General features: G+C 43.1%; 1 protein-coding gene across 2 annotated transcripts in view; it reads right to left on the reverse strand.

Annotated features, from left to right (window-relative positions):
• Window positions 1-15626: 15626 nt before the first annotated feature.
• CLCF1 (cardiotrophin like cytokine factor 1) overlaps window positions 15627-27180 on the reverse strand; it is a 33569-nt gene continuing 22015 nt past the window's right edge. For both annotated transcript variants that reach the window (XM_088447051.1, XM_088447050.1), the window contains exon 3: window positions 15627-18635. In XM_088447051.1, the coding sequence (XP_088303177.1) occupies window positions 18144-18635 (492 nt within the window). In that variant the 3' untranslated portion in view covers window positions 15627-18143. The remainder of the gene's footprint in view (window positions 18636-27180) is intronic.

Genomic DNA, 27180 nt, shown 5'->3' on the forward strand with positions numbered 1-27180 from the left:
CTTGCATCCTCCAAACGCCTCTGAATGAGGTCCTTAATCCTGATCTGATGTGTGCCAAAATCTTGCAAGTCAGATGGCACTTCCAGTAATAAACTTTTCCTGAACCTCCTAAATGAAAAGGATTATAGCGCTAATGAAGTACAATAGTATTGTATGTCTCTGGCTTTCAGTCTGATACATTACAAAGTCCAAACACTAGAGGGCAGCGGAGTCATTCACAGCTGGCACCAAATGTATTTTCAAGTGTGATTGTGCTACAGTATATTACCTTTTTCTGTCACAAGAGACCTGTTTGTTCACAAAATCTCTGAATGCATAATGTATATTGCAGTTGTTTTATTATATTAACATATCTGTTTACATCTCACAATCAGACAGTCAAAACGATTGACCAATACGACAGATTTGTATCTATTGATGATATTACAGCATACTTCCTTAATCTCCCGGAACGCACAGGAGGCTCCCGGAAAGTGGGCAAGTCTCCCGCACCCCCTTCTAGCTGCCCGTAAACACACACCCCCGCACACTTACAGAGCACATGTGGGCGGTCCGGGGGAACCATCGTAGCCATACAATGTCTGCTTTTGACACTGAATAGCAGGACCACGATGACGCAATGCCCCTGCACAGCCTACCTTTGCGACTGCCACGCCCCCTCTGTGTCGACCTGGTCAGCAAAGTGGGCAGTTATGTGCTACAGTACAGTACTGCTTACTAGGGGGAGAGATCAGTATGGGAACTTTCAGGGGCAGATGTATGAAGCTCTGGAAAGTGATAAAGTGCAGAGTGATAAACGACCAACCAATCAGCTCACGACTGTCATGTTACAGGCTGTGTTTGAAAAATGAGAGGTGGGAGCGGATTGGTTGATCATTTATCACTCTGCACTTTATCACTTTCCACAGCTTCATACATCTGCCCCATAGCAGAGGTGATGCACATACACCTCCTGCAACATACTTCATAGTACAGTCCTAAGTGGCCATTTAGTCATTACTGCTGTCAAATATCAGCATGCTGTTTGTATGAGGTAAACTGAGATACAATACTGTACTAATGTATCACATGTATAAGCTGCAAAACTTCTGTGGCACCCTACAGTGCTTATATTCAGTGTATTATTATCCACATAGCTGGTTGGAGATGTGAGGGGATTGGCCAGCTACACTACGACTACGGGTAAAACTCTGTGCCACATTTTCCAATTATCCCAGTTTTGGCGGGACTGTCCTGATTCTCTGGTACTAATTGGAGTGGTGTTTGTAGCATGGACGTGGGATGGTTAGTTGGATTGGAGTGGTGTTTGGGATATGGTGTGGGTGCATAATGGGTGTGGCTTATATTATTCCATTTGTTGCATTGTAGTAATAGGAGACAATAGATGTATAAGCCCTTCATTGACCAGGACTGTTTTTAGGGGGGCTTCAGTTCCCAGAGGTAGCATCAAAAGCCAGAATGTGGGTGTGCATTTATGTACGAGCGCAGGCTCCTCTGACCTAATAAAAGTGTATTGTAAGAGTGCGTTTTTGCATGTCCCCAAGTGATCCTTTTGCGATATTTCCCAGTATGAGCCTTGTACAGCGGTCAGGTCTCACCTGGTGATATGTCTTGTGCTCGCTCTAACATGTCAGCATTCTTCAACGATAAATCAGGACAAATTAAATTATTGCCCCTAATCCAATTGAGCCACTTCCTGATCTGCCCAATAATGGCCTAATAGGCACGCATGAGGAGCCTCGCTGCAGAGTATTAGAATGTTGGAAGGCAACATGCGCAGCTGCAAATAATCGCTTATCTGCATGAACATCGGCATTACGTGCGGATTGTGGCCCGGATTCAGCATGGATCGCTATTCTGCTTATATGCACGCAATGCAGTTGCTAATACCAGCGGTGATATGTAATTGTCTGCATTCACATTGCAATCTCAGCCTAACATGAGGACGTCCACTTCCCCTTACTCACATCCATATACTTGGGCAACATAGTGAAATAATCGGTAACATCGAGTAACATCGGACCCATAAGCACAGTTAATTAAGGCAGGTCAGGCCTCATTCAGGAATCGCTAACATCAGCACACGCTATGAGGCCTCAGACTGCGTATGGTATTGCAGCGGCTATTTAAGCCCGCCCCTGCAACGCCGTCCCAAACCACTGGCATGCCTGCGTTCACCCGACCACCCTCCTTCACCAACCACAAACGGCACTTCCTATCAATCACTCCGCTCTGAGGGCCTGATTCAGAGTTGGGAATAGAGAGAGAGAAATAGCACTTAACTGTGTACCTGGGCAAACCATGCTGCAATGTAAGTGGTGTAAATACATACATTTTTTTTGCATGTAGGGTAAATACTGGCTGCTTTGGCATGTAGCTCACAAATACTGCACAGCTTTATTATTACACTGCACTTTAGATGTCAGTTTGGACACCTCCCTCCCAAATCTAAATCTCTCTGCCCATTTTAAATCTACCCCACCTGTAGTGCAGCATGGTTTCACCAAGATGATCAGTTGAGAGAGAGATCTCTCTCTATTCCCAACTCTGAATCAGGCCCTGTGTCTGTGTAGGTGTAGCCTCTGCAAATGCAGTTTCAATCGCAATAGCTAGTTCGCGCACGCACACTGCGAGGCTTGCACAGAATGCAACAATCGACCGATTGTGTGCGTCTTTGCAAATGTGTTCCTTGCTGAATCAGGCCCTGTGTGCTTCTCTGAATAAAGCCAAGTGGATTCAAAACTGATTTTGCACTACTCAGCATATGTTTTGCACTTTTGCCCTCCAGTTGCAACACACAGAGCAGTACAGGGACAAGCGTCCATTCAGTTCAAGCACAAGACATACACTTGACTGTGAATCCAACATTTTATCCTTCTAAAGACCACAGATAAAGCTTAAAGCATATTATTTGAAAGCCAGGAAATAACCAGGAGCCTATCAATGAAAACCTGTTGAGCTGGGTACACACTTAAACGATATCAGACGATTTGTCCTTTCTGAGCAAATCGGAACAACAAATCCGGCATGTCGTTAAGTGTGTATGCCCAATTTGCGCCCTCCCGTGGTCGCATGCGATATCTCCTGGTTGACTGTGCTGCACGGTCAATCAGAAGATATTGTGTACGATGCCATGCTGCCGAAAGCATGCATGGCATCTTACATTACACTGTCGCCCCCTGCATTGTGCAAGTGGGTATGGACTTACCAATGCAGGGTCCTGTCAACCGTCGTTGCTACACATCGTTCTAACGTGTAGCCAGCTTAATTAGTTTGTTTAGGACAGGACTTACATGCACAAGGATTGTTCATCCCAAACCAGTGACTTATTCTGTTTTATGTTCCCTAGTAGCATACTTGCCAATCCTTCTGCAATGTCATGGGGACCCCCAATTTTATCCAGAAGAGTTAGTTACCCTCCTCTAATGAATTGGGTAGGATAGGAAGGAGAGGGGGGTGATTACGCGATTTCCAACATTGTTTCACAGGGATGGGAACAAATTATGGAATTTGCTGGCCCCACCTCCCACAGTAGTCATGTCCATCTTCTGGGAGATGATGTGGCGGGTAATACCATCTACCACTACTGGGCCTCCAAGGCAAACCTGGGCCCTGGTACTTGGTTCCTGCGCCACCTTCCTTTTTGGGGCTCCTGCTGTCGCCATGACTTTACGGACAATGTGCAACCAGCCTCTTGGATACAGAACTCCCTGCTGAGCTTTCACAGTGTAGTGCAGCTTTTAATTGGAAGGGTTTCCTAATTACTTAGCAGTATAGTGCATCATACTCTTGATAGGCTGGTGTGATAAGACTCTCCTACTATTATTATAGCCAATCTAATGACAGCGTCGTTTCAGCCATTTTATAAAGGAAAAAGGACACTCGCTTATTGGGCCTGATTCAGAGCCGGACGCTATTTGCGAACGGTCGTTCAGAAAAAGGGGCCGGCTATTTAAATTGAGCGCTCGCTCTTTGCGGTCTGTTGACGCCTCTATGTCTGAGCGAGCGAATGAAACATGCGCTCGCTATTTTGTAAAGACGCCCCCTGGCTGTTCGCATCATACGTCATCTCCGCTATTTATTAGATTAATCGAGTACATCGAAAGGCGTCTGAACTGCTCGCAGTGCTTGTGGTAGGTTTTACTTCCCGCAATCACTGCGAGCAGTTCAGGCTAAAAGACAACCAAGTGACGTGGTCGATGACGCTCCCTTACTAATTATGCACTCCCATTAAACCCCCGGTTTGACCGTTTGGCACGCCTGCGTTCGGATCTCCACTCCCCGTTTTCAAGCACCTTCCCCTGTTACCACCCACAAACGCCTCATTCTGCCACTCAAATTAGCAGACCCTCGCTGTTTTGCGAGCGCATGATTTCCGACCGCAATGACTGGTTGGCGCATGCGCAGATGTGCTAACATCGCTCAGAGCGGCTCTGAATCAGGCCCATAGATCATATCTGTTTCTCAGTAAACAGCAGCTATTTTGTTTTGTTTTGTTGATGAAATACTTCTTATTTTGTTTTCATGAGGTTTTATTTTTTTCTTCACATTTTCAGGACCTGTTTTCCTGCAGCATATAAATATACAACGCTTGTTTCTGATGGCCCAATGGTTACTTCTGTCTTCCAAATGTAGTAGTAAGGTTACAGCAATCTAGTCCCGCAAATTATGTTCATCTAAGATAATCAGGGGGTTGAGTTCTTGGAAAATAAGCTTTCCAATTCCAAACTTTCCTACAGCAAAAGCTGGCATTGTCCTGGACAAATAAAATACAGGATGTGATGTGAGAGTCTCGGGAAAGCAGCAACACTAGTAAGGCAACTAGGTCTATATTTACTAAAGTACGGATGTGGAGATGTTGCCCATAGCAACCAATCAGATTCTAGCTATTATCTTCTAGCAGGTACTAAATACATGATAAGTAGAATCTGACTGGTTGCTATGGGCATCAACTCAACTTCTAAAACCCCTTTAGTAAATGTAACTCCTAGACTCAGATTAACCCATTGTTTATGGACTTCTCCAAATAATTTTCTTAAATTTCATTGCCTACCCTTTGATAGAGTCCTCACATCAACACCTTGGAATTACTGCCTGTTTGAGGTATACGTAGCTAATTTCCTGAGATGTTCGGTGCCCTCCCAAAGCCTGAGGAGGGGAGTGGTCTCCTGGACTCCCTGAAGAGTGAGCTAGCCCCCAGTTTGCTGCCCGCTTTCCTGGTTAAGCAGGTGGTCTGGGCACTTGACGACACTATTCGCGTTGAAACAGGAGAGTAGGCGCTCAGGTGGGTGGTATGGGGGCGTGGTGCCACGACTACATCATGGTAGCTCCGCCATCGTTGTACAATGCTGCTGTTGGAGTGACTGTACAGCAGGGGGAGGGCCATTATGATGTGATCATGGTGTCACACCTCCATACCCCCACCTGAGTACTTAGGGGTGTATTTACTAAGCTTTGTTAGGAGATAAAGAGAACAGAGGTAAGATACCAGCCAATCAGCTCCTAACTGCCATGTCACAGGCTATGTTTGAAAATGAGTTAGAAGCTGATTGGTTGGTACCTTATCACCGTTCACTTTATCTACTAACAAAGCTTAGTAAATAGACCCCTTAGTCCCCTGAACCCTCCTGGAAAGCTTTGCCATGAAGTCGCCAAGTATGGTTTGATGAGACATCATAAACAGGACTGTATCAGAGCTGTGGGCCTGAGATGTACGGAAACCCATTGCCTGCAAGATCACTTTGTGGGGGAGCCTTAGGCTTACTCAGATGGCTGATGCCACAAACATCGCGACCGATGGTCACGATGTTGAGATGATCCTGCTTTTTTGGGCGCAGGCATCAAATCGGAGATGCAGGCTGGTGGCAACTTTTTTCTTCAGATGCCCCCGGCAGCATTAACATATATGCACATAGCAGCTGCATCCACCTCTAAATCAGGTCCCGTGTGCGTAGCTCTTCACATAAGTCCAAATACTTTAAAGGGGCTGATTACTGCTGGACGGCCGTAATTACTCCCGTAATACGTGCACAGAACTAGATGGACTTATTCGATTATATGCAGAACTGTAGGATCGTCCTTATCGATTTATTGGTTTCAAGGCCGTCATCATCTTCAGCATGCACACTTGATCCAGCTCTATCCATGGCGCAAAAATGCACCTGAAAACATGTTGTTATGCGTGCACACAACTATGCTTAGCTTGCGTTTCCATCTACATGCCCTCTCTCAACTTACCCTGAGTGCACACACCCTATTACCACCAGATCCGCAAGTGAATCAGTATTGCCTGTACTTATGTACACTTTGCTCCAGAGTGTGAAAACATACAAGGTCCATCTGTAAAACCGACTTGCATTAAACTCTGCACCAGCCCTAATAAGGTTATTACTATGCATGTGACTCGGCCTATCTTGAAGCTAGTTTGCTCAGGATTAGTTTGTGGTTTGTAGTCTGAACCCAAACCATATCAAGAAACACATGGGCCTGGGCTGAATGGGAGGAGCTGTGACCTCTGTCACACTTTTAGCCCCAATGTCTATATCAATATCAGAATAAAGGGAAATATCCATGTCCATTTATTATGTTATATTTTGGGGGATGCGCTGGGTTCTCGGTCTTCGTCTCATAACTCTCGCCTCTTATTTTTTGACAAGATTGTAGTGAAGGTTTTATTGGGAGAATTGTTTCAAGGTGATTAATTTGATTATTTATATTCAATTTATTGTTATGAATATATGTTATTATTGTGATGATTTAAGATTATTTTGTTTTTGATTCTGTTTCCAGTTACCGATTTGATATGTAACAAATATTGTTTTTATTTTTTTTATATTGTTTATCTGTATATTGTATACGGTGTTTCAATAAAAAGAACATTTAAAAAAAAGATTATGAACAATATAAACCTGATCATCTTATTGGCTGAAGATGGTGCAGAGTCTTAGGCAAATAAAATGAATGTATTCAAGTTAAATAATAACATTTATAATATAATAATAATAATAATAATAATAATAATAATAAATATAATAATAGTAGTAGATTGTGGTCAGGTTAGTTCTGTGAGCTTTAATCAATCTCCTGGCAACCAGTCATCTGTGCAGACTAGGGGATATATTTACTAAAGTGCAGATTTTTAGAAGTGGAGATGTTGCCCATAGCAACCAATCAGATTCTACTTAACATTTATCTAGCACCTTATAGAAGATAATAGCTGGAATCTGATTTTTTGCTATGGGCAACACATCCACTTCTACAAACCTGCACTTTAGTAAATATACTCCTAGGTCTCATCGTGCTGGGCTTTATTCTGACTCCTTATTGCTGAAGCTGGGGTTAGCGCCTTCGGCTCTTCGCCTTCTTCGGTGCTAATTAGGTTTTCAGCCCTTAGAGGGAGTCTCTCTGGACACTCTGTTGTGGGTTGTAATCAGTCTGATTCTGTCTTGTCCTGATGGATACATGGATTCCTGCTCTGAGCTGCTCAATGGAGTTCATCTGCCTGTGTCATTTGGAAAGCTTGTTGTCTGCGGATATTTCTCTATTGTGAAGCTAGCCTAGATTCTTTTAAAGATCTGCTAAGTATCTTCCTACAGTGGAAATGATTTGCGCCTATTGAAAAGATCTGCTTAGCATTTCATTACAGTGCAACTCATTTGGAGTACTCTGAAGATCTACTCAATAGCCTGCTGCTGTGCAAAGTACTTGTGCTGTTCAGGAAATCCATGATCTGTTAGCAAGTATTTTCCACAGTAGAGAATTGCTATTTGAAGGAACTGTTCAGTATTTATTTTCAAGGCAATTACCCGTGCATTCTGAAAACCTGCTATTTGCCATCAATTCTCTACTGTGGAAAATACTTGTGCTATTGCAAAGAACTTTTCAGTATTTTTCTACAAATCATTTATATGTGCAGAAAATGTTATTTGTCATTAGTTCTCTATTTGAAAAATACCTGTGCTATATGAAAGAATTGCCCAGCAAAACATTTATCAGTGCTATTGGGATAGTCTTCAGTGCAAATTGCCAGTGCTATACTGAGGATCTGGATTGCTGTTTTCTACATATAGTTTTAGTATTCTCTGAGGCATCCTGTTCCCTGTAAATTTATGTGTCTGTGACCTTGAGCCACCACTACTTAGCATTGAAGTCCTGGCGGCCGCCAACTACCAGTGAGCAATAGTAGTTCCGGGAAAGGGGACTGTTATAGGCCAAGCACTCTGTAAGCTCAAAATCACAACAGGCACTCATAACAAGTAGTAGAATAATAACAACAACAGTAGTAGTAGTAAAATACTACGACATATAATAATAAAATTCTTGTTAAGTTCCTCTTTAAGGACTGCATGAAGGATGTGCCCAAGTGTGTCATGTTTTACCCCTTGGAATAAATGAGAGCCTTATGGGCCTAAGGAGGCACCAAAGTGTAAAAAGAAAAACCCTGATATTACAATTGTATTCCCAAATTACATTTGTATACATGGGCACTCCAGGAATTTGAACATAATCAGGACATGTCCTGCAGGGTAGCTGGTATGAATTAAAGACCAGGCTGTTTGGGTCTAAGGTTAATGAGGAAAATACAAAGTCCTAGCTTACACTAGTGACTAAATGTTTGTAAAATGCAGGTTGGAAGTTTAAGTCCATGGCGTACACAAGGCTGAACGGGATGACAGAATGGAAGAGTTCTTAGTGGAACCAGATGTCCACACAAAGAAGATGACCTGAAGGAGCCGAAAATGGTTCAGGGCCTCCACTCCATAAAGGAATCCTGCCATCTACAAATTACATCACAGCATACACAAAACATTCGACGAAGGTCTCACACAGATCTCCAAATGCAATAGGTTCTCCACCTAATACAGGACAACGTTAATTTAAATAATGAGTTGATGCAATTTACACCAAAAACTTAGATGGAAATTGCATCTGTAAAAAATAAGCAACTTGTATAATATATAGAGCTGCCGTTATTTTAAGATGATTGCACCTGTGCATACGTATATATTGTAAATGTACACAAACAGCATAAGATACGTGTATCACTTCATTGTGTTACAGTGGGGTTTGCCACGGCATGCACAGGGTGCCGAAAAGCCCTGTTCCGGCACTGAGCACCACAGTGTCTATTCTAAATAAAATGAACTACTTGTTTAAAAAAAACTGCTTTATTCCTAAACTAAAGTATTTTTTAATTTAAAAAAGTTAAATATTTTTACTTTTAAAATCAGTTTATCTGGGGTCTACATTTAGCATGTAATTTCAAGCTTGAAAAGGTTTACTGGAGTTTAAACTGGATTGACCTGGGCTTTGGCACACCCTCTAACTTCAAAAATACCACAGGTTTTCAAGCACTCCACCCCATGCATGTTACTACAATTTAAGGCCCCCATAGATCTGCAATGTATTGGGCCAAGTCTTCGATCCCCAGACGCTTGCATTGGGCCATTTGTAAAATCAAACCTGTTGGTTTTCCCTTATTTGCCAACCATGATCCAAATATGAGAAATCGTCGAATGTTAATATGAAGAATTTTACTGATTCCCTGATGGATCAGCGATCATCAATGACCACCGATTTGCATTTCTGACCGGAGGATCGGTGGTTCCGGTCGGATCAGGGAATCCGTGAAATGGCCACCTGATGTACGGGGCCCTTTAACACCCGCCTGCAACTTCATCTGGTAATTCTTTTCATTAAATAAGCAACACGTACCTCTAATCAAACCACATTTCACTAAACTACACTTACATTTGATTAATACACATTCACGACTGAATAAGCGATATCTATTGGGGTGAAGACTAAAATGCTATTCAATTTCCATTCCTAATATTTATATATTTTTTTTACAAATTATGCAAAAGTGTTCGTGTCTGTAAATAGAATAAATTAAACAACAATTCTGAAATCTACGGATAGAAGATCATTGCCTATTTTAACCACACAGGTACTTAGCCAAACTAGAAGAGGTCTGGATGCTGGACGCAGTTGAACTACAATCCCATCACAGGCTTCTCTAGGAACAATCAGAAGATGACCAAACGCCAGGGCTGGATTAAGGGCCACATGGGCCTGGGGCTGAAAATGATCAAGGGCATTTTTTGCGAAGCAGAGAAACGGTGACCAATGCTGTGTGGGTGTGGCCAGTGCCGTGTGGGCGTGTATGCACCCTTACACTATCAGCACCATTGTCTCCTTTAAGATATAAATAACAGAAAAATTTAGTAATTTTGTGAGAAAACTATAACTACAATTTTAACACAGATTTTTGGCTATCTGGGCAGCTGGTCAGCATCATGCTGCTGTGCCTATTTTAATGTGGAGGCCTGGATCTGACTAGTCCATTCCCGCTACTTAATATAGTGAGTAGACACTAGCCTCAACACAGGACCCTCACCAGTTTTGGTAACTGACATTTTTGCCGTGATTTCTGCGGCACTGGTGGAGAGGTAACTTATAGACCTTCTGGACCCAGGAACCCACCACATACCCTGCAGGCATTGTAGATATGCCCATGACTGTACTTTTCACTATTTATAAAGCATTCCTGGGTTGTTGTTCTTCTGAATCATATGTATCAGCGACTCTCCTGCACTTTCTTTCAGATGAATAAGAAGAAAATGGATTCTTAACATCAAAACCCCCAAAAATGTGTTTCCTTGTTGTCAGGGGTGTACTAATTACCCAGACTTGTTGGAGAGCCATGCGGGTCAGCTTTTAATTGTTCCCCTCAAATGTTCCCTTGCCCCTGTGTGGCCATCGGCGCCCCTTGTGTGTTTACCGGAACTGTGTATTTTATTGGTTTTTATCAACTAGTGAACTAATAATCATATTTCAATCCTGTTTTGTAAAGGCATCTAATTCTCACACATAATTCCATATGATTGTAGGGCCGTTCCGGTGTTAATATAGTAGAAATGAGTAAAAATACCCATAAGAACATAGGGTCTGATTCAGACCCGCTCACGAGCGCTCGCAAGCGGGTCGGTGTTGGCCCAGTGCGCATGCGCACTACAGACCCGGCTCCGTCGTGCGCATGCGTGAGACCCGGATAGCGGCGGGCAAGCCGATGCTATGGGTCTCGCTACAAAGGGGGCGTGCTGTCGATGGTGACAGCACGCCCCCTTTGGTGGGCGTGCCGGGGGCGTGGCTGGCCAGACGGAGGCGTTCCCATGGGAACGCCTACCATCTGGGGCCGGCCCCACTGACATCACAAGTGATGTCAGTGGGAGTGCTTTCGGCTCTGATAGAGCCAAAAGCACTCCAGGGCTTGCGGCAACGAGACCCTACCACAAGGGTCTCGTCGCAAGCCCGATGGTTGCGATGGTCTTGACCATCGTGACCATCTTCCTGGCCGCTCACTATAGCTGTGGGTGGTCACCCACAGCTATACGAGCGGCCAGGAGGCCGCTCTAGAATTGGGAAGGACAGCCCTGATTCAGAGCGAGCGCTCTGTGAGAGCGTCTGGCTCTGAATCAGGGCCATAGTACACACTTGTACTGGTCTATCATTGGAGAATAAAGTAAATAGTTCAGAGTATTTATTCCAGTCACTGTATATATTAAACAGCAAGTAAATTATCCCAAAGCTATATAAGATACTTGAAATATTGGAAATGTATATACTGTGTAATCTTTTCACATTCATAGATGCAAATTTATATATTTCAGTTTATTTGTCTTTAATGACGTTAATGAAGTCACTTTAGAAACCCATCCGTAAGACATACAATTATGTCTCAGAAGGGCGATATTATTGTTGCAACCAATGACTGAACATGAACACGCAAGCTTAAGTGATCATCAAACAACAGAACCTATTGCCTGGTTTGATTCTGAACAAACAGATTTTGATTGGCTTGCAATTGTCAATAGTGACCCAGTCAATCGGGACTACAAGGGTCAATTGTCAGCACGTGCAACCTACTTAATGGGCAACAGTGTCCAGGTTTAGATTTCTCTTATTTCCATTCCTTGAAACTTCTGCAAATCCTCTCTTGGCTACACTCACCATGGTACAGCAGACAGACCCACCCCTTCCCGGCGGTCTTGAGCTGGGTACACACTGTACAATTATGGGGCCGATCAGCTGTTAATTGCGTGATGGGAGCGATACCCTTGCATGCATGTATGAAAACCGATTGTGGTCAGCTCGGATGATTGGATCGTCCAGCCTGCATAAAAGAGGAGATAAACGTTGTTCCGACATCTTGCGCATTTTGTAGCGCGTATATGTGTTCCTATCATCTGTCTGACATTTGGCACTGTGGATGCATGTTTACCTTGTGTGTACGCAGAGATACAGATGATCTTTAGGACAGATAATCATTCATATCTGAAAGATAATTGGAGTAGTGTGTACACATTGGGTGCTCCGAGGATCGTTTCATAGTTCAGAAAATAGTCCAATTGGTCGGAACACGACTGAGATTTTTCAGGTTTGTACCTAGCATTAGCCGGACTGGACAACACCCTGAACAAGCAATTACAAGGCAGCAGGGCTGAAATAAGGTTTGTGGGGGCCCCAAGGAAGCCAACTTGTGGGTGCCCTACAAATAAAAAAATGTCAATATGATATGTTGGTGATGTTATTAAAAAAGTGTAATTTGTAGACACTCCCAGCACCACATGTGTTAAACACACAATTATGCTACAATGTCCCCACACTGGTGATGTAGCTATGTATGCGCCCACCCACACACACACACACATCTGAGGGAGTCCCAGTGCGACCACCACTTGGCTCCTTGTTGTTAATCCGGCACAAGACAGCATGGAATAGGAAAGTGCTGGGTGGAGAGCCCAGTAAGGGAAGAGGTGGCTACAATCTCTTCTCTGCCTCAGGAAGAAGAATGGATAGCTATGCATAGGTGTGTAACTTATGAGCCGAAAATAAAACCTCCAGGATTCGACAAGCATTACGATAAAGAATATTCAGTTTATTAAACAAGACACTTGGCATGCCCGTATCCATATCGGTAGGACTGGTTCATTGGGTACATTATTTATACATTCTGACACATATTTATACAGTATCTCTAGGACTCGGGTGTATATACACTAAGAGACTTACCTCTATGGTGCATGGTATATTATCATCTGACACACACATTCCAGGCCTTAATAATGGTTGTCAGCAGAACAGGGGCCAGATATATACAGTAAGGCCTCCCTATAGGTGTGTGTATGTATGTATAAATATACATACACTCATACACACCATAGGTAAAGGTGTATTTAAGCAGTATTTGTATACCTGTAGGTACAATATCACTCTGATACCAAAATAAATACAACAAAAAATAAATAACAATTCAAACTGCAATAAATAAATATGTACACACAAAGAAGGGTAATAGCTAATAATACACATACACATGAAATTTACACAACACATTTACAGATAGAGACAGTCAGACTTAATAAACTATACCTAGTGCAAATCTGATCTGGTTCAAAGCTATCTCTGAAGATCGTAAAGGGTAAGGATCACCTCCATAGATGGATGTTTTTATTAGAGACTAGCCAGGAAATAAGTGAAAGGGCAGGATCTGGGCGTAGGAGAGTGGTATGACCACCCCACATGCAATCATTCACTGCCCTTCATGCACATTTCAATTCTCCAGGCCAATCTCTACCAAATACAGCAATCGACTTACATGCAAGAGAGAGTGACCCAAACCCTACAAAGCTTATTTAATAATACGCTGTTGATATCGCAAATGTACAAACCCAGCAACCAACTGGATTTTAGCTCTCATTAGTATATCTTGCACATACCTCTGAACATCAGCCAATGGTAATTCAAGACTAGGCTACGGATCGCAGGGATGTGACCACATCAAACTTGGCGAGGCCACACCCCCAGTCAGCGTTTTTCACATAAAAACACTTGTGAAAATATTGCCCGGCCCAATGCAAATCGGGTGTCTTGGATACGGTCCCCTGAAATTGGGATGGGTATGGAGGCATATCTTGCATTTGATATTAATACCCAATTGGTTGCTGTGGAAACAGCACACTTGTGCTATTTGTAAAATTGTATTAACTTTCTAACAAGTTTCTGAAAGGGTGTAAAGCACTAGCTATGTATTGATTGTGCCAATATTTTCAGTATTGCACTTTACACTCACACGGGACCACTAAACCTAAATACAAGCTGCCCTATATAAGAGAGTTATTAATAACATTCAAAAACATATGGGTTTATGTAAAGTATAAGGAGGAACTAAAGAAGTTACATTGGAATTATGGGGGGGGAGATTTTGTGCTTATGCACACCAGGCTTCTTGTCAAAATATCTATTGAAGGGCTCTAAAAGAAGCCTATCTTTTGCCTGCCTCACACGCTGCAATTGGCCCTATATGGCAGTTGTTTTGCCCTAAAACTACCCCAATACCTGATAATAGTAAAGTATTATAAGACATGTTGGAAAACTAATGGACCCCAGTGTAGCCTGAAGGGAATATATATATATATATATATATATATATATATATATATATATACATACATACATACATATACATACACACACACACTTTTTTTTATATAGCTTGTATTTTATGGTTTTGTGGTCCATTTAGTCAGGCTCTCCTAATTTTGCAGCAGAATAAGCACCAACAATACATTATTACACAGGCAATCCCACACACAGGGTTATTTGTATTTACAAAAAAAGGCAACTATTTTACATACACATATCTTGTACATATGATAAAGGCACTTGAAGACAGATGCAAAATACTACTTACAATGAATATGTCAACAGCCCCAAAGGTAAGGATTTTGTTTTTGTAAGTAGCAATTTTCCCTTTTTTTTCTGCTACATTTTATTAAATAACGCTAAGTGGCTTAAAATTATAAGTATTTAGAATAGCTTTCCAGAGTACTTGGCAGCTGCAGACTGTACCTGCCGCAGGAGGGTGCCCTTGGGTACTATGTGAGTTAATCACATGACACTTACCTTCAAAACGGAGAAACCCTCTTGGGCCAGTTACGCCCCACTTCTGCTGAGCCCACCAGCCCATTAATACTGGCATGCCTTTATAATTGTGCACTTTCTAACATACAAGTAAACAGTGGTATTTGATAAACAGAACGTGTATAGGCACCTACAACTTTAAAAGGTGACCTTAGGCATGCTTATCTATGGAACGTATGGCCAGATGTAGTCATAAACGTATGCTTCCAAATGTGAAGGATCCAGTTATGTGATCCAACTGGACACTATTTGATTTATAGGCTATAGCCTCTAAAACGGCCTAAGTGACCAATAACATCACCTGTATTGGCTAGTTAAGTCTAATTAATAAAAAAAAAAAATTCCACCCACATGTATCTTTAATGGGCTGCATAAAATTACAAAGAATTGAACATTGCAATAGTCAGTTATATTATTCTCCTCTTTACTTTTCGGGATAATTCATGATGTGAAGGTTGAATTTATAATTTGCTAAACATTAAAAATAAAATGTAAATAAAATGTTTTAATTCGCTAAAGGTCTACCCTAATTTTGTAATTTATTTTTTTATTTTTAAAATTATTATATAATAATAATACATTATTATTATTAATAATAATAATCATAATAATACTTTTTCACAAAAGATTGGATGAAAATTAATACACAAGTCGGAACAAAGAATTGTGCAAATAAACTAGAAAAAGGGGGTGACCATATGTCCTCAATTGTGCTTATTCATGCACTGGCGTTATCCACTAGAAAATGGTGGCTTTGCTGGCATGCACAGAATTGAACTGTACGGTAGGGCATGACGTTCGAGTACATAAGCAGGAGCAGATTTCATACCAAGTGAAGTGCAAAACTATAACGATTTAAATTGTGAATTGGGAACAGTTGGAAGGTGCCCTTTATTTGCAGAAAAGGTTGTATTATATTGCCTCCTTGAGGATGTATAAATCCTCAGTAGGAAGCTGTGTATGCCTCTAAAAGCAAATAGAGCATTCAGTGCATAGTTCCTGGAAAATAATGCAATAAACAATGTAAAAAGCTTGAGTTAGCAAAGGGTCAACCGTTTCCTCTCAGGGCTCAGTATCGGGCAAGTTTGCTCACTCTGCAAGCATGCCCACATATATGTGCAAGTCGCAGGAGTCAAAGCTGAACTAGACTTTTTTGTATAGGGTTTGGAAACTGTGCTCTCGTTGTGTCCAATACTAAAAGCCTCTCCCTAGCAGTTGTGTCACCTTATGACATCTGCAGGCTGTACATTACATACTGATAGTGGAGGAGCATAACCACAAAAAGGATACAAAGTTCAATTATTTTTAATTTTAAACAACATATCACATCATACTTTGAGTACAGTTTTAGTGTTTACTGGAGTTTACTTGAAATAAATGTGTTTTTGATATTAAATTACAGTGATTACTGTTTGTGATGACTGGGAATTATTCATCATAACTTAAATCACTGTTTAACCAATGATATCAGCTAATGCAGCTGTTTTTTTCACACATGTAACCAGGGGTGAAACAAGCAACCACCGGAACTCATGAGAAAACTTTTTTTTTTAAAGGGGTTGTGGCCTTCATTTCTGGTCCGTTCTGAACTCTATGGGTCAATACTATTAGGTGCGAATTGCGAGATGCGAGTTGCGATTTTCACTTCGAATTCGCATAGCGATTTAATTTTGCAATCCAATTAGCAACTCGCACTGATCAGTCAGAATGAATCTGCAACTTTCCACTCGCACCTCCCTGAGGGTGAGAGATGGAAAGGAAAATCTTTATTTTTAAGGTTAAAATGTGGGGACACTGTGCTGAACCCCTTGGATACCCCCCTAATGACCAATTAGGCAATTAGAAGTTTCTAATTAGCTTATTTAGTCCAATATTGTAAATATTTGAGCTAAAAAAAAATTCCTCAAATTACCCCAAAATCAACTTTTTCCAAATTTAATTACAATAATTTTTCAGTTGAAAAATAATTGTTTTTATAATTTTTTTTCCATTTTTCAAGGTGCCCTCAAAGTACCCCAAAATCACCCTTTTTCCTACCTTTTTTTTTGCATTTTTCGTTTAATTCGTTTGAGATTAAACGAAAAGTTTGTTTTTTTATAATTTTCTTGCATTTAGAAAAAAAAGCACAAATCAGCCATTTGACACCATTTCAAAACCTACAAACCTACAATAACTTCCTAATGGCCACAAACAGCCGTCTATACAGTCCTGCTAACGAAACTATCCATTTTGGGGTGTCCAGGATGGTCTCCCCACATTTTCATGCATTTCTCGCAAATCTCATTTGTCAGTCAATTCGCACCCCTCCGCTGCGAGTAGTGCGAATAGGCATTTTTAATTGGATTGAAGAATTCTCAGGAGCACGCTTCGCGGCGAAGTGTGCGAGTTCAAAGAAACAAACTCGCACCTAATTGGATCGAGCCCTGTGACTGGACACCACTTCTCTGCGCGGCCACATAACTTCCCAATTTATAGTTACGCCACTGCCTGTAACCAAAAATTTCCAATGTCAAGGTCTGCTGTTATATAAAAAATGGCTGCACAATGACTGCACTAATAAGCAAATAAGCTCATACAAAACAGTGGAAATGAGAAACTGAGTCTTATTCAAAGACCAGTAATTGGACATCTGGGTCCAGCTCCCTTTAAACAACGTTGGCACAGATATTTGGAAATGTAACCTGAAGATACAAAACCCCAAGTTTTATCTCAATCTTTAAGGAAAGAGTGGTTGTTCACCTCATTATAAAGCTCTGTTTAACCATAAATAACCTGAAAATTGTGCATTGCCACATTGCTTCCGCCACCATCCGCCTCATGGCACTTTCATTTTGTTTTCTTCGATGGTTCATATCAAAGAGTGTTCCCATGTTTGTTTTCATCTTGCTGGTAAGAGAAGCCACAAAGGCTCGGAGGTCAGAAATCGAAGCCACCATCTTTCTCTGAACAACGCTTCGATACCTGCTTACTTTCTATCTTCGCCTGTATATGGTGAATTTTGAATACTCCTTGATGAGGAGCACGAACATCCAGCATACCACGTGGCATATATCTGAAGGCATCAGAGAGTAAATTAATCTGCTTATGGGGTACTCTTCCCCGTTGTCACTCCTTAAATCATAAGCCCATACTATATCATCTACATCCTCCCCACTGCCTCAGTAACCACGGGATTCCATTCGGAAGGATACAACGGCCGGAACTTTCCTTTTTAACCGGTTAAAGTCCTTTGCCGACCTCCAGAGCCAAATCTGCAGCTCTTTCAGTAGCCAGAAATCCTCCATCTTGCGCAGAAAGTCATTTCCCCTCCCAAATCCCAAACCTGTCGGAGGAGAGGAAGTGGCCAGCTCCTGTGGTGGCTTATAGCCCAATGAAGACATCACCCCAGCAATGCTGACGACCAGACCCTGCAGGCTGGTGCAAAAACGGCCCAAGCTCCTTCGTAGTTCGGTCCGTGCCACTTCACTGTCAATGGAGCGCAAGTAGCAAAGAAGCAGGCTATATGCCCGGTGGTTTTCTGCCAAGCGTAGGCCATCGTTTAGATTACGCCACATGTGAAAATCCACCGAGGCGCTAGGGATTGTTTCTTGTCCACCGGCACGAGGAGGGTTAAAGTCCGGATCGTTGAAAGGTGGGCCAAGATAGTTTAGCTGGTGGTAGAGAAACAGAAATACATTAGTGTTTGCTTGAGATAGTATATAAGGGGAATATATATATATATATATATATGTTTTCATCTTATCTTTCTATGTACTGTCACTGAATATATCCAAAAATAATTTTCTGCATGTTTAAAAATGATTAGTATGAATAAGCTGACATGCCATTAAATATAGTGTAAACCGTTAAAGCAGTTTAAAGCAGTTGTCTCTTAAAAGGAAAAACTTGGTTAGTCTTGACCGTACCATGGTAGCCGTGACGTGGATAACCTCCGAAATGCATTATTACAAGAACCCCCCTCCCCCTGCAAATTGGTATAAACCTCCAGATAGCAGGACAGTCCTGCAAATGAAAATATACAATTCCACCTATATAGCTCAATTTAGGCTTTCTGTCTGTCTCCATTCTCCTCCCCATATCACAGTCTTTCTCCTGTCACAGGCAGCCCTGTCCTCACTAACATAATCACAGAAGTTTGCCTCCCACAAGATCAGCAAGCTCTTCTCCTAAAATATTCTGTGCTGCTGTGAGCATCGTGGTGACCTTATTGATGTCCTAAGTGCTCATTGAACTCTGACAAGAGTGCTAATCATGAGATACATAGACCCTGTGGGGTCTAGTTACTAAGCAGTGTTAGGAGACAGAGTGAAAAGTGATAAGGTGCCAGCCAATCAGCTCCTAACTGTCATCTTACAGGCTGTGTTTGAAAAATGACAGCTGGGAGCTGATTGGCTGGCACCTTATCACTTTTCACTCTGTCTCCTAACACTGCTTAGTACATAGACCCCACAATCCTAAAAGCCTCTGTGATGGTAATGCATGTACCACCATATCCCCCCCCCCCCCTCCCCAACCTATCTATCAAACTCCAGCAGGATACCTGTCTTGTTCTGTCTGCTTATGTAACACTATGTTGTCAGCCTGTTTATTTGCATGTTACATAAGTAAATGGAAATGTATATATCATTAAGAGTTACTAGTTTTGCAATCAAGCCCCAGGGGATGCATGCAGTGTGCTTTTGGTAGTGTAGAGAGAGGCAGAATAGGACGGAGAGGAAAATTAGTCAGAGAACAGAGGAGGCGGGGGGGGGGGGGGGGGCGGGGACGAGACCTTGAAGAGATAATTATATGTGAATGTGTGTGTATATACAGCAGTGATTGTTTATGTCAGCGTATACATAGATACATGGATCCAATGACACCTTGTGCCTACCCTATGTATACAACAGTGCTGATTGTAGCCTCAGGGGAAGCTGTAGCCATGTAAGTGTATCTGTGTGTGTACACACTTGAGTGTATGTATATCTACACGCTGATCCCTCGTGTTTATGTACGGACATTCCTGGAACAAATAAACACAAGGATCATTCTCATCACAGACGGCATTCTCCTGCTGAGCACAAATAGGAGTCTCGTGCTGGCAATCTCTGATGCGGTTTTAAATACCAAATTAAGGCTGCTAGGCCCAAGGCATGGTACCATACCGCTGGGCCCCAACGCTTTGATTTTCAAATTCTGAACCAGACTTGTAAGCATTTCTGGGAACTTTAAAAAGAAGAAGCGGACCTTGGGATGCCTTAGAATATGAAGGCACGCTAATGCTGGGTACAGACAAGCCGACATATTGGGCGTTTAATTGAACGGCCGATATATCGCGTGTACGTCGGCCAGTGTATACAGACGATATGTCTGGGATCGACGTCGTTCACAGACATAGCGCGACGGCTGTGCAGCACAACCGATGGGCGATATATCTGCTTATCATGCTGTGTGTAAGTACGGTCAGTCAGCCGACTGCTCGTACACTTGCTGATGAGGACTGCCTGGGAGGGGGTCGCGCAACCAGCGGGACCCTCGGGCAGATGATGGTTGTCCGTGTGTATGAACAACAATCATCTGCAGATATATCTGTCTGGTGTGTACCCACCTTAAGATAAAATTGAATCAGAGGAGAAAAAATAGAACAGGTCGTAAAATAGCTACATAAAAAAGATAACAGAGACAAATGAATAAAAGCAAGTAAAAACAGAACGTACTAATCATATTGTTATTATAATACGTAAAAAGTAAAGTCACTTTGAAAACATATATCACTGGTTCTCTACATGATTTCTTCAAATGCAAAATCACATTAGGGTGTATAGATGAGTGGTTTGGCATTACTGAAAACCAAACACATACGATCTTTGGGGTTCCAAGTCGAACTGAGCCCCGGCTCGGATCTTCTTGCCAAGTTCGGATCTCAAAAACGCATCTTGTGTTTGTAGGTCTCCTGTGATTTCAGGTGTCTTTTCACACAGGCGTGTGTATGAAGAGGGTGTGGGCTGTAGTGCCTGCTGCAATACTACATAATAGTCGCCATTAGAGAGAGGGTGGAAAGCGTGTAAAAGACTGCAGGCATCTTTGTCACTGTGTGCGTTTGTTGGTCAGACACTAGCTAGCAGCGGCAATCCAGTGCAAACGTGAAGTGAGTTGCACTTACAATTGTTTCTCATAGATGTGCTATATTCGTTGTGTTTGTGCCGCTGCTCTGTCACACAGTTTAGCCAGCCAGCTCGCTGCAGCCTTTGGCCACTCTTGTGGTAAAAAACAATATTGTGAGCTGTGAGGTAGTCACAATTGACTGGAAAGGACTTGAAAATGAATGTTATTAAGGTTAATAATACCATAAGAATAAAAACAGGTCCAAGTTACATGACTTTAGCTATTTTATACATTTTTATAGAAATCCAGATCCATAACCAAAAGCAAAGCCGAAACCAAAACACTTGAGTTTGGTTTTGCCAAAACTAAAAACCGACGATGATTTAGAACAAAAGACGAAACATGTTGGTCTATGCATAAAACTACTTTAGTGACACAGTTGCATTAAAGTAAATAAAAGAAATCCAATGTGAATCGTAGCAACTTTTTTTTTTAAATCACTCACCCCACCTAAATTCTTGTGCCTAGAACCGTGATACCCAAACGTGTCCTGGCACAATAGTTAGGAGTACTAACTGACATGTATGAAAGCCTATGTATTAGTAAGCTATACCTGAAACTACTGATGTGTTTATGATTAAAGAACTCCACCTTTGGGTGGAGTTCACTATGAGAAGCTAAAATAAAGTGTTTTTCTTATCGGGGGTGCAGTAATGGATGGTACCAATTACCCGGGCCTTAGCCTGTTGCTAGCAGATACACCTGTGAGGTTCCTTATCCCTGATGCTGATACACAGGACTGTGATGATGCTGTTATGTTCTGGGTTGTTTGTGGACCCGGGGTGGTAGCAGGAGCGATCACAGAAGCGGATTTGAATAAAAAAACTAGGTTTTTTAATAAGTGCTTGAGTAGACATAAAATATGGCAGTAAATAAAAGTCCAGGAATATATAAATGTGTACAAGAGTTCTGTGGTGGGAGTAATGGGTTAATGTCCAAGTAGAAACAATTAGAGCTGTCCAGGTGTGCAGGTAGTGAGACTGAAAATAATCAAGCAGGTATGCAGGTAGTGATGCAGGAAAATAATAGCCAGGTATGCAGGTAGTGAACTAAGGCAATGAGCAGGATGTCAGCAGGCTCAGGCACTCAGGTATGGGCAAGGGTGATGGAGGAAGCGGGGTAGTCCAGCGGGAGCTAGGAGCTGACAGGCAGACAGCGAATTCACAGGAACAGGATAAGCACAGAGAACTAACTCCCTCTCAGCTAGGCTGAGATACACGTTGCACTGGCAAAGAAGGAAGACACTGACCCTTCCTAAATACCCCATGCCGTGCTGTTACTGGCCGGAGGGAACATGTCACTCACCAGGATTGGCCAGCCGCATCACATGGCCAGAAGGCAAGATGGCGGCGCCCATGCCAAACAGAACGGAGACACCACCAGGCCTTACCAGCGCAGAGTGACAACAGGCCCGCACAACAACGCGCGCAGCCAAAGCCCCCCGCCAGACACCAGCTCCGCCACCAGACATCACCACCAGCCGGAATATCAAACACAGGCAGGCTTTGGAATTCGGGAACACGAGGATGAAGGCCATAAACAACCTGAAAGGGCCTTTTGTTAGTTGACGAGTGGTAGGAAGCATTGTGTGCAAACTCGGCCCACGGCAGCAAGACAGCCCAATTGTCCTGGGAAGATGACATAAAAATTCTTAAGACAGTCTCTAGATCTTGATTAACTCTCTCGGTGGAGCCGTTGCTTTGCGGATGGTAGGCCGTTGAAAAGTTTAACTTCACTTGAAGAACAGAACACAAAGCCCTCCAGAATTTTGCAGTAAACTGCACACCACGGTCAGAGACAATTTCAGCAGGAAGGCCATGTAGACGAAATATGTGTTGGACAAACAACTGTGCCAGGTCAGGGGCAGAAGGTAACTTCTTCAATGGTATATAGTGGACCATCTTAGAGAATCAGTCTATTACAACCCAGATAGTGTTGAAGCCTTGAGAGACTGGCAGGTCTGTGACGAAATCCATGCAGAGATGCGTCCATGGACGTGATGGAGTAGGTAGTGGAAGCAATTCCCCAGCTGGAGCTTGTCGTGATGATTTATGCTGGGCACAGGAGGAGCAGGAAGAGATGAACTCCATTATATCTGCCTTCATAGAAGGCCACCAATAGTGTCTTTTCAGGAACTCCAAGGTCTTCCGAGTGCCTGAGTGCCCTGCGAAGCGAGAGGAATGTGCCCAAGTGAGAAGCCGCTTCCTTAATTCCGGGGCCACAAATTATTTTCCCGTAGGAGGCTGAATCTGTAATGCGGCGAAGACTCTTGATTCCAAGACAGGGGTATTGCTTTGATTTTCAGATTGATCATCACAGAGGAGAGATCTCGATAGGGCATCAGCCTTCTGATTAAGTGCTCTAGACCGGAAGGTCAGGGTGAACTGAAACCTGGCAAAGAATATTGCCCAGTGGGCTAAACGAGGACTCACACATTGAAGGTTTTTGAGAAATAGGAGATTTCTATGGTCCGTAAATACAGTAAATGGGAACTTAGCATCTTCTAGTAAATATCTCCATTCCTTCATCGCCAACTTAACAGCTAGTAGCTCTTGCTCACCTATGGCGTAGTTCCTTTCGGCAGGTGAGAATTTTTTAGAAAAGAACCCACAAGGGTGGACTCGGTTGTCCTCATAACGTTGAGACAAGACTGCTCCCACAGCTTCAGATGATGCGTCTACTTCCAACAAAAAAGGCCTGTCCAGATCTGGTTGTCGAAGAACTGGTGGTGAGATAAAGGCCTGTTTTAGAAGATGAAAGGCAGACTCTGCCTCAGGTGACCATTGGGAAGGATTAGCACCTTTGCAGGTCAAGGTTGTAATGGGAGCCAGCAATGTAGAAAATCCCTTGATGAAGCGTTTATAATAATTGGCGAAGCCCAACAATCTCTGGATGGCTTTCAGTGTCTGAGGTCGGGTCCAATCCAGAATTGCTTGTACCTTCTTGGGGTCCATTTCCAAACTGGAGCCAGAAATAACGTAGCTGAGAAAAGGTACACTGGGCACACCAAAGATGCACTTCTCCAGTTTGCAGTAAAGGTGGTTTTCTCTCAAACGGGTCAAAACTTCTTTAACATGTTCTTGATGTTTAGCCACGGAGGGTGAAAAAATCAGTATGTCATCCAGATAGACAACAACCGAAACATATAACAGATCCCGGAAAATCTCATTAACGAAACTCTGAAAGACAGCAGGGGCGTTGCACAATCCAAAAGGCATTACTAAATATTCCAAATGTCCATCTCTGGTATTAAAAGCGGTCTTCCATTCATCACCAGCTCAGATACGAATGAGGTTGTAAGCCCCTCTCAGATCTAATTTAGAAAAAATGACAGAGCCCTTGACCCTATCAAACAACTCAGTAATCAGGGGAAGAGGGTATCGATTCTTTACAGTAATGTAATTAAGGCCTCGATAATCGATACATGGTCATAGACCACCGTCCTTCTTGCCAACGAAGAAAAACCCAGTTCCGGCAGGTGAAGTAGAGGGGCGAATGAACCCCTTTGCCAGGTTGTCCCGGATGTACTCGGTCATGGCTTGAGTCTCAGGCAAGGACAGTGGATAGGTACGACCACGAGGTGGTGTCTTATCAGGTATCAATTCAATTGGACAGTCCCATTCCCTTCGAGGAGGTAAGGTATTTGCTTGCTGCTCAGAGAACACGTCGGCGAACATCTGATATTCCTTGGGAATGGCAGAAGGAGCTAATGGAACTGTCTTTCTTACAGGTCGAATTTTTGGAAGACAGGATTTCTGACAGTCCATACCCCATGACAGAATCTGCATAGAACTCCAATCAATCCTGGGATTATGTTGACGCAACCAGGGTTAGTTAGAGGGCGTCCGTCTATAGAGGTCAGAGAGATGGCATGGTTGAGAGACGAACAGGGAATCTGAAATTTATCTATGAAACTAGACGTTATGAAATTTCCGCCTGCTCCCGAGTCAAGTAGAGCAGTAGCAAAGACAGATTTGGGTTTAAGATCCAACGCTAGGGTAATCGTGAAATCTTTAATTTTTGGAGACGGGCTCATAACTCCTAACTTGATGTCTCCAGGGTCAGTTAGGATTTGGCATTTCCCGGTTTACGGGAGCAGGAGATCAGCAGGTGACCGGACTCTCCGCAGTACAGACAGAGGTTCTTTTGCATTCTTCTCTGACGTTCTTCTTTGGAGAGGTGTGTATGATTCACCTGCATAGGCTCCTCTTCAATAGGAGAAGGAATGGGACGGGTAGAAATGGAGGGGGCAAATGACCTTTGCCGGTCAGTTCTGTGTTTTTCAGCCTGACATTCCCTGAAGCGTAGGTCAACTTTGATACACAACGAAATCATGTCGTTCAGATTAGTAGGAAGCTCTCGAGTGACTAGGTCATCCTTTAGTCGGTCTGACAACCCATACCAGAAGGCCGAGGTGAGGGCTTCCTCATTCCATTTGAGTTCTGATGCTAAAATTTTAAATTGCACGGCATATTGACTGACAGGACGGACCCCTTGTCTCAGTGTCATGATGTTTGATGATGCTGATACAGTAGGCCCAGGTTCATCGAAAATCCTCCTGAAAGATAACACAAAGCCTGCGTAATTATCCAGCAGCGGATCTGAGCGCTCCCAGAGTGGGGAAGCCCATTCTAAGGCCTGGCCGGATAACAGAGAGACTATATAAGCCACTTTAGTTCTTGCAGTTAGAAAGTTGTCAGGCTGCAGAGTAAAATGTATGTCACACTGATTTAGGAATCCTCGGCAGAGTTTAGGGTTGCCGTCAAATTTACTTTGTAAAGGAAGATGTAAGCGGGGAGATGATCTGCCTCCTGTATTCCCAGATGCTGATGCGGATGTAGATGCTGGTACTACAGGGGTAGAAAAGGAAGTTTGCAAACTATCCTGTCGCTTGGACATCTCTTGCAGAAATTGAGCCATCTGATGCTGCATGTTTTCCAGATTTTCTAAACGACCAGAAATGCATCGGAACAAATCCACTCCTGACTCCTGATTCGTGGCCGGCTCCATGGAGCCAGTGCAAACTGTTATGTTCTGGGTTGTTTGTGGACCCGGGGTGGTAGCAGGAGCGATCACAGAAGCGGATTTGAATAAAAAACTAGGTTTTTTAATAAGTGCTTCAGTAGACATAAAATATGGCAGTAAATAAAAGTCCAGGAATATATAAATGTGTACAAGAGTTCTGTGGTGGGAGTAATGGGTTAATGTCCAAGTAGAAACAATTAGAGCTGTCCAGGTGTGCAGGTAGTGAGACTGAAAATAATCAACCAGGTATGCAGGTAGTGATGCAGGAAAATAATAGCCAGGTATGCAGGTAGTGAACTAAGGGGGTCATTCAGACCTGCTCGCGAGCGCAGGACGCTCGCAAGCGGTCGATGTTCCCCCACTGCGCATGCGCACGACGGAGGGAGCTCCGTCGTGCACATGCGTCGTGTGCAGGTATGGGCAAGGGTGATAGAGGAAGCGGGGTAGTCCAGCGGGAGCTAGGAGCTGACAGGCAGACTGGCAGACAGCGAATTCACAGGAACAGGATAGCACAGAGAACTCCCTCTCAGCTAGGCTGAAATACACGTTGCACTGGCAAAGAAGGAAGGCACTGACCCTTCCTAAATACCCCATGCCGTGCTGTTACTGGCCGGAGGGAACATGTGACTCACCAGGATTGGCCAGCCGCATCACATGGCCAGAAGGCAAGATGGCGGCGCCCATGCCAAACGGAACGGAGACGCCGCCAGGTCTTACCAGCGCAGAGTGACAACAGGCCCGCACAACAACGCGCGCAGCCAAAGCCCCCCGCCAGACACCAGCTCCGCCACCAGACAGCCCGCACCACAATGACCTCACAGGTAACACCCGCCTAGCGCCATGCTGAAATACCCTGGCCGTGACAGATGCCTACTGTCACTATCTAGCTGGGTGTGAGTGTATCTGATGCATGGCTGACATCAACACAGCACATATTCTACTGGTACAGAGCAAGACACACCTACGTTACGTACATTGTGTTTGAGTTTTGTTTTTTTTATTTTGTTTTTATACATATGCATAAAA

The sequence above is a fragment of the Taudactylus pleione genome, unplaced genomic scaffold, assembly GCF_031769625.1.
Source record: "Taudactylus pleione unplaced genomic scaffold, aTauple2 ptg000414l, whole genome shotgun sequence".
Classification (NCBI taxonomy): Eukaryota; Metazoa; Chordata; class Amphibia; order Anura; family Myobatrachidae; genus Taudactylus; species Taudactylus pleione.